Raw genomic sequence first — 8,821 nt, 5'->3', positions numbered from 1 at the left:
AGTCTAAGTTTAAATATAATATAGTACAATATGATTTAATTTAATTAATTTTTTAAATATTCACAAATTAATTATTTTGCTCTTATATTAATAATTAGTGTATATATATTATACTAATACGAAAATTTTGATTCTTATATTTGTGCTCGAAAGAATATAAGTCTAAGTTTGAATATAATATAGTACAATATGATTTAAGATAAATTCTTTTAAAGGTATGGGCTCCAACTTTTTTTTTTTCAATCTTTTCTTTCCATTTTTTCAAAAGTCATAAGCTTCAAATTTTACTTATGACTTATGATGGCTTTTCATCCAAAAGCCGAATTGTTCCAACCCCATCACAAACACACTAATTTTCATTCCACTTACAACCGTACGTTTTGATTCAATAAACTACTTTCCTTCTGTTGAAACGCTAAAACAAACATGCCCTCAGTTATGCCGCTAGTCCGCCTCCACTCCGCATTGGAAATCCCTAAAACCCCTTGTGCTCCTTGGCTCTCTTCTAGACCCGCTGTCTCCCGCCGCCTCTTCTAACTTTCGTCGGCGTCGGAATCGGCATCGGCACTTCACGACCTAAATTTCAGGACTAGTGAACTCTTAGCTGCTTAGCCGTCGCTCTCTTCCACCGTTACTGCTTCTCGAGGCCTCGCTGGCTCCGCTTCGGAGTGTGGTCGTCCAGTCATCCGTCGCCTTGCTCATCTTCGTTCTTCTCCCGTCTTCCATTTCTCAACCCCGTTCTTTCTTCTTCTTCCATTCCTACGTCTTCTTCACTGTCGTTCACCGGCCGCCGTGCTCGCCTTCGCCGTCACCTAGATCCTCATTGTCAGGTCTGTCCTTATTGGCGCCGTCGCCCCATTCCGCATAGTCTTGAGGTAATGTTATATCCTCTCCATCTCTACTCGCTTCTATTCTATGAAATGCAATCGGATATATGCTTTTTCTTAGTTGTAACCGGTTGGTCCTAATAGTTTATCATTAACCTTCAACCTATTTAATCTTTGTGTTCATCTGTTGGTGTGGAGATGTTGTGCTGTCATTTTTTTTTTTTTAACGTTAAGTGTGAACTTGTTCTGAGCCTTTTTTGTTTTTGTTTTTTTATACTATCAAATTGAGCTATTCAGTTTTTAGCTTGTACATTTTCAGTGTTAGATTGACATTTCTAGTAACCATTTATGTCTTTTTAACTCAAGTAAACTCAAAGTTGCTTATGCTGGGAGTGCAACCTGTGTCTATAATTTCTTGTTGGCCCAGATATTGCCCTGCATGTTTTGTTATGTTGCCGTCTTCATATGGGGTTTTGTCCTCTATCTTTATGATAAGGTGTATATGAAGTAGTTAGGTTGTTTTAAATCTGAGGCAAGAAAAGAAAGTATAGTTCTACTTCTTTCTTGGAGTTTAGGAATCACTTCACTGCAATCTACTTAATTAGGACTTGGTTGATCTGTCTGATTAATTCGAGGTTAACTGTTTTTGCTGCTATGTGTGTACTTTCTGATAAATTAAAATTTATTATACAATGTTTCATGAACGACTAATATCTCGAGAGATACTTGACAAGTTGTTTAATTCCATATATTTATCATATGTTTATTTTGAATTCATTCTTTCATTGTATGGGAGCCATCTAAACTAGTAGAGATGGTAGAAGACTTGATTGGTGCTACTCTAGACTACCTTTGGATTGTTGTTGGTTTTTTTTCTTTGTTTAATTTTCAATTGTTGAGTTTATTTTCATTTGTTGAATTGTTCTCCCTTGGACTTGTCTTTATGTTGTATTGTATTGTTATATGGTGTGATATATCATGTACTATAAAATTATAATTAGTGCTTAAAAAAATTAAGGTTAATAATAGTAATTGATATTTAGGCGTTAAGCAGGTCTTGATCAGCTTAAAGCCTTTTTAAGTCCTTTAAGGCCTAGGCCCTTAAGCCTTTATAAAGGCCTATCTAGAGAAGTAGGGCTTTAATATAGGCCCGTTCTCAGCCTTAAGCTTGAGGGCTACCTTGTAGGCTTAGGTCTACAAGGCTAAGGCTTGGCTTGACCTAGCTCATTTCCATCTCTAACTGCATTACTTCATTGTTCATCATTTATATCCATGATCATGCATTTTAACATCAAATCATGTGATTTGTTTTTATTTAACTTATTATTTATTGTTGAATCCAACAATTCGATAGCATATTTGCAATTTGTGCACAGTTTTGTTATGGTAGCTCATATACATCAAATGAAGCAGTACTGTTGTGTACTGGTTTTCTGCTGTGCTATTTGAGTTTAATTCATTTGAGGATTTGCTTTCAGTGATGGCCTCGTTGAAGAGCTGTAACAATGTTTACTTGAATGGTTTCGATTTTCAAGTCTGCCGCTCTAATATCAGTGATAGCAACAAGAGGTGAAAGCTATTTCTCTGTTTTCTATCAAATCGTGGTGATTAATTATTTCTAAATTGATTATTTTCATGGTCGATGTTTCATTGTTCTTTTTTTAAAATTGTTAAATTTTGGACTTGTGTCAATAATGTTATAGCAAAGGCTATTCTTTCAAGTACTAATAATCAATTTTTACTTAAAGTCTTCGTTAAGAAGCTTGGACCCCTCGAGGTTGGGATTTGCATCAAATTTTCTTCTTTTGCCATGTAGTATGAACCGTTTAAAAGAAGAAAAATGATTAAGTTTAGTTAAAAAGATAAGGTGCATTCTTCATTCTGCTTGCATGTATTGTGTTAAAATTTGGTCTCTTCCAGTTTTTTAGCAAAGAGGAAAACTTTTATGTTTGTGGTGGAATTTTTACTTCTTTGTAGGAATTTGGCTCCAAATAAAATATCCATTGGCAGTATGGTTCCCTTAGCATGACCTTGTGTAATTAAAAAAGAAAAAAAGTATCTACATGTTTTTCTGATGGTGTTGACTATTTCTTTCCACCAGGAACTCAAACTGGAAGCCTCCACAAGCAGCTGTTGTGCCCAATGTCCACCTTCCAATGCGAAGCTTTGAGATGAAAAACAGGTAGGAAATTGTTTAAGATCCTTCCATTTTAGTTCTATCATGATATTTTGTATATTCTGTCTAATTGTGTGTGTATTGTGAGGATGAGATTCTTTTTCTGTATACCGTTTGTTACATAGGGAAGAGAGAGAGAGAGAAAGAGAGAAAACACGTGCGAGTATATTATTCAACAACCTTTCTAATACATCTTAAGGGAAACTTCTCATTCCGTTTAGTAACTAATATTCTGTTATACAATGGAATTAACACGTGTCCTAACTAAAATATACAACTTGACATGTATTAAATATTCCTCCCCTTAGAGAGCATCCTTGTCCACAAGGATTAGTACAATTGTAAAGGGGGTAAAAAAAAAAAAGTTTCAAGAATGTAAAATAATAATTGGAACTTAGGGTGTTAAGGGGTGCTAAAAACATGTCGTTAAGATATCTTGATGCTAGTGGGCCCTTTTGATGCTTGATCCACCATCCAATATCAAAAATCCAAGAATGCCACATCATTAATCCTTCATAGGGAAGAGGCCCATTTCCATACTCCAAACAAGCCCAGCTTTATTAGTAGGAAACATCTGGACAGCAATACCAACACTATTTCTAAGAGTTGTCGATTCATACAAAGGGAATGTGCAAGTGTCATGCTAGAGTGAAAGAAAAGCGGATGTTCTTAGGCCCCTCTAACTTGCGTACTTGACCATTTGACTCCACTTTATCAATGGAAAATAGCTATTTTGTTATTATCGGGGTATTAACACTCAAAAGTAGGGAAGAAAATTTGACCCAATGTATAAAACCCAATCAAAGAAGCAGTAACCAAGGTTTTGGAAGCTGGACTGGACTAGACAGGTCAGAGCGGTCCAGCTATCACCCGTCTTCCTCACTGGCCAGTTTTATAGGTTTGGACTATTTGAAGGGTTGAACCATTTTGATCTGCTTTGAACCAGCGTTTAAGCCGGAAGCCGGAGTCAAGCCAGAATTCGGAACGGTTTTAAGGGCATTGGACGGATCTGAAATGTTCCACTTCCCTCCTAATCCAGACCTAGAGAAGAAACAACCATGGAAAAAAGAAGGGGAAAGAGAGATAACAGTGAGAACGAAGGACGAAAGTAAAGATCAATGCCAAATAAAACATACTAGCGACATTTTCTTTCATTTTTTTAGTTTTTTTCCTCCATAATTACAAGTCCCTGCAACTCTCATTCATGGCATTTAAAAGAAAAAAGTCACCGATTTTCACTTTGATAATGAGAGAAAAAGCAAAGCTGCAGAGGAAAAAGTACTGCAACAAAGCTTCTGATTTGGAAAGGAGAAAGTAAATTTTAAATTTATTTTACCTACTGATATGTGAAGGTTGACAAGACGACTTTTAATATTTTTAAATCAAAAAATTATTTATATATATACACTTAAATTTTTTTCGTTTTTCATTTCTTATTTGTATATTATTAATTTCATTGTCATATAAAATTTGTTTATATATTTTCGTTCGGTAATTGTTTATATGTTTTATATAAAATGATAGTTTGTCAGAATATGAAATGACTAATATAAAGTTAAATGTGTATTATAATTACACTATTCAATTTTCTTAAATTTTTTTACTAATTTGATATTTTATTTTTTGTGTATATATTATTATAGGTATATAATATTATTTTTAATATAATTATTATGTTACCGGTCCAACTGAACGGTCTGACAGATCTGACTGTTTGAATCATGACTTGCTAGCATTTCTGGCTTGATGTTCGGTCCGGCTTTTAAAACATTGGCAGTAACAAATCAATCCGATCATTGTGGTGTTTCTAACTCTAGGTTCTTCTCCTATGCCCCGGTTGTTCCATGTAACTATGATAATGAATCGAGACTTCCATTGATGCCATATGAAGTCTCCATTGAGGAAGAATTGCAATGGCGGAAAAATTTGACCTGAAACTTAAGAGTGCCGTTTATCATAGCCTCCAAGTGACCATTAAGCAAAGCATTTTGTTGAATCGGTTGTGGTGCCAATGTGGGATAAATGCAAGAGGATTCCAAAAATAACAATTTCTTCAGGTCATTGCTGAAAGCATAATCAATCACACTTGACTGGATTTGAAGATTTATGGCCATGAAATCCGTAGGGCAAGTGTTATTCGCATGTATGCCATCGGCTTTAACTATAGTAACCATAACAAATTGAGGTTTGTTGGAGGCAAAGGAAACTGCGACGTTGGACTGGCTAATGAAATCAAGCTCTCTAGGGAAGCATAGAATGAGATCAAGGAATCCAAGTTGAGTAAGCTTGCAGCCAATGGCTTAGTTGACAGGACCCTAGTGACCTGCAACAAACAATGTGGTAGAGTTGCAGAGAAGAAAGGATGTTTGTGTGCCTTCGTGGCTTTCCAACTCCGATGGAGAAAAAGACCTAGTTAGGCGTGCAGGGAACGGAGATGGAGAAGCATTTGTTGAGAACAAAGAGAGAGAGTCTTGTGACATGGACTAAGCATGTGACTTGAGTTACTTAGAAAGGGGAGGAGTTTGTGAAAGTAGATCAAGTTTTGGACTAAATAACGATGATGACCTAAATAGTTTACACTCTTCATGGCAACTAGTGAACAATGACGGCAACTTACGTTCTCGAGGATCAGGAAGGCTTGCAAACAGATACTGTGAATACATCGATAAATACTTTTGAATAGAGATTAGTGGAGGTGTCTTTTGGTTCTGCAAGTTCATCTTATGGCTAATGAATATCAAGGACAAAGAAGGCTTGTGTTCTTGAGCATGTTCATTCTTGGGTAGGGCTTGAATCGATTCCAAGCATGATTCTGGTTCCGTATCATCAGATTGGTGAATCAAGATTCTTTCACTTTTTTCTTCATTTTTATCTTGATCCAAGATTTTGTCACATTTTTCTTCATCTTTATCGATGCTCTTCAATTGCACCATTATTTCTGTGTTGGATTTATCGTTCTGTCTTGGGTCTTTCACATCATCTTTAGCAACACCGTTACTTTCAGCGATTCTGTTCTTGTTATGAAGCTCGTCTACAATTGTCGTGCTCTTGACCATGGCTTGTTGTTCTTCTTCATTTGTCGTGGTTTCATTAATGAAATTCTTGTTGATGACGCATGTAGGCACTTTTGCTTTTGCGAATTCGTCTATGGACTCTTCGTCAATAGGAAAGGTGAGTTTCGAATTCTCACCAAATTCTTCGACAACTCTCTCATCTTTGGTATTGTCCCGTGTCTTCCATTTATATCTTTCATGAATAGCTGCAAGGCAAATGGCAGAAGGGAGGTTGCTTGGGTCAAAGCATCGGACCACCTATTGAATCTCTGGCTTAAGTCTATTGATGAACAGCTTGACAGTAGTGGACTGTGGGAGATACGTAAACGATAAGGGAGCTTGAAATTGATTTGCGTAATCCTTGACGCTGGAGACATGCTTCAGTGCTCCTAACTTTGTGACGGTAGTAAAGATCGTTTTTCCAACTACTGACTGTAGAGGCGGTGGCCAAAAGAGGGCTCTGATGCCATTGTTACGCAGGGAAGAGAGAGAGGGAGAGAGAGAGAGAACATGTGTAAGTATATTATTCTGCAACCTTTCTATCTTAAGGAAGAGTTATACTTCTGATCCGGTTTAGCAACTAATATTCTGTTATGCAATGGAATAAACATGTGTCCTAACTAAAATGTACAACTTGACATGTATCACTATTCCTCTAATAGTCATATGAATTTTTTTTTTAAATATAATTTGTTATATGCTTCTAGATACATCGACAATTTTCTCTCTAATATATAATTTGAGATTAATTTGAGTTTTCTTTGCTTGATTATTTACTTTGAGTTTTGATTTAGATATACTCCTTCGGTTCTTGATATAGGACCTAATTGTTAAGTTAATTTTGGTCTTAAATATAAGACCTGTTTCTTATATTTATCAATTATTTTTCTAAATTACTCACATGGATACTCCCTCAATCATAATTAAGTATGTGAGAGAGGAAGGATATTAAGAAAGATGATTATGATATTTTAAAAAAAACATGTCATATTTCTTATAACTAACTAACTTACTTAACTTACTTAATTTAATCAAATTAGTTAAATAGGTCTTATATTAATGACTGAAGGAGTAATAAAAAGCACTCATGTCTTGTTAAATTTGTGTATCTGCAAAGCAGCTTTATATTGATTCATAATACAAGTGCGGTTTTGCACATTAAGATTTTAAGGAATGATCTTATAGAAATTTGGATGTGTATTTATGGCTTATTTTGTTCTATCCAATTTATTAATATCCTGTTTGTGAACATCATAGGTATTTGTAGAAATGATGCGTATATAGATTTTTCATTTTTAAATTTATTTTTTATGATGATGACGTATTATATGATACTGTATTTACAGGACATCAGTTGAGGACATAAAGTGTCTGAGATTGATAACTGCCATTAAAACTCCTTACCTGCCTGATGGCCGATTTGATCTTGAAGCATATGATGACTTGGTGAATATGCAGATTGAAAATGGTGTTGAAGGTATTATTGTTGGTGGCACAACTGGTGAAGGTCAATTAATGAGCTGGGATGAACATATAATGCTTATTGGGCACACAGTCAACTGTTTTGGTGGAAAAATTAAGGTTATTGGAAACACTGGAAGCAACTCGACCAGGGAAGCAATTCATGCCTCTGAGCAAGGTTTTGCTGTTGGAATGCATGCTGCTCTTCATATAAATCCTTATTATGGTAAAACATCTGTTGCTGGTATGATTTCTCACTTCAGTAGTGTGCTTTCCATGGGGCCCACCATCATATATAATGTGCCTTCGCGAACCGGTCAAGATATCCCTCCACCTGTGATTCAAACCTTGGTGATGCAAAGCTCAAACTTCGCAGGCATCAAGGAGTGTGTAGGAAACGACCGGGTCAAACTTTATACTGGGAAAAATATTGTTGTGTGGAGTGGGAATGATGATGAGTGTCATGACTCTAGATGGGACCTTGGGGCTACTGGAGTTATCTCTGTTGCAAGCAACCTAATTCCTGGCTTAATGCATGAACTCATGTTTGGTGGCAAGAATCCAAATCTGACCGCGAAGGTCTTGCCTTTGATCCGCTGGCTATTCAAGGAACCAAATCCCATTGGTTTGAACACTGCTCTTGCTCAACTTGGAGTTATCAGGCCAGTTTTCAGGCTACCATATGTTCCCCTCCCTGTGGAGGAAAGGCAAGCATTTGTCAGATTGGTGAATCAAATTGGCCGAGAGCATTTTATTGGAGATAAAATGCTTGAGGTTCTTAATGACGACGACTTTATTTTGGTTGGTCGATATTAATTTAGGCTGCCTTAGACTTGCTATCACTAGTGTGAAATCTGGCATCCTACTTGGGGGTTTTCCATAGTTCAAGGCCAGATGATCATGATGTAAAACTTAGATTTGCACATCATATTTTATTAAGAGCATAAATGACGTGACCTTATGGAGTTTCTATTGAACCTGGTCTTGCATGTTATGTAATTATAATTATGAATTAGAAAAGATTTAAATGGGATAAATAGGATTTAAATGATATTAGTAGGATTTGAATTGAATTTTAATTATATTGGTGGCATCAGCTGCAGATGCATATCCAATTGCAATAATGAGAGATCTACTTAGGAAGTTTCAGAGGTAAGAATCGAAGTGGTGAGAATTTTAGATTAAGAGAGACGGCTTTAGTTCCTTCCACGTTATGCTAATTGTGTATCTGTTTGATAAGGCGATTCAGTTTGCAAAAAGAAGCTTATGAGTGTGATGAGATTGGGAACTGTTTGTAATAATTT

At 36.0% G+C, this 8,821-nt stretch overlaps 1 protein-coding gene across 1 annotated transcript; it reads left to right on the top strand.

The window, feature by feature from the left end:
• Nucleotides 1–458: 458 nt before the first annotated feature.
• Nucleotides 459–8,596, top strand: LOC114743379 (4-hydroxy-tetrahydrodipicolinate synthase, chloroplastic). Its single transcript, XM_028931589.1, has 4 exons — nucleotides 459–875; nucleotides 2,306–2,396; nucleotides 2,929–3,009; nucleotides 7,403–8,596. The coding sequence occupies exons 2-4, from the start codon at nucleotides 2,308–2,310 to the stop codon at nucleotides 8,331–8,333; spliced, it is 1,101 nt and encodes a 366-aa protein (XP_028787422.1). The 5' UTR covers nucleotides 459–875; nucleotides 2,306–2,307; the 3' UTR covers nucleotides 8,334–8,596.
• The last annotated feature ends 225 nt before the right edge of the window (nucleotides 8,597–8,821 follow it).

The sequence above is a fragment of the Neltuma alba genome, unplaced genomic scaffold (assembly GCF_004799145.2).
Source record: "Neltuma alba isolate B1F8T4 unplaced genomic scaffold, ASM479914v2 tig00004009_pilon, whole genome shotgun sequence".
Taxonomy (NCBI): Eukaryota; Viridiplantae; Streptophyta; class Magnoliopsida; order Fabales; family Fabaceae; genus Neltuma; species Neltuma alba.
This window is presented reverse-complemented; position numbering and strand designations above follow the sequence as displayed.

Excerpts from the sequence above, each read along its gene's own strand:
- LOC114743379 (XM_028931589.1), top strand. The coding sequence starts at position 2,308 with ATGGCCTCGTTGAAGAGCTGTAACAATGTTTACTTGAATGGTTTCGAT. Across the intron at positions 2,397-2,928 it reads ATCAGTGATAGCAACAAGAG|GAACTCAAACTGGAAGCCTC; the intron begins GTGAAAGCTATT and ends TCTTTCCACCAG. Across the intron at positions 3,010-7,402 it reads AGCTTTGAGATGAAAAACAG|GACATCAGTTGAGGACATAA; the intron begins GTAGGAAATTGT and ends CTGTATTTACAG.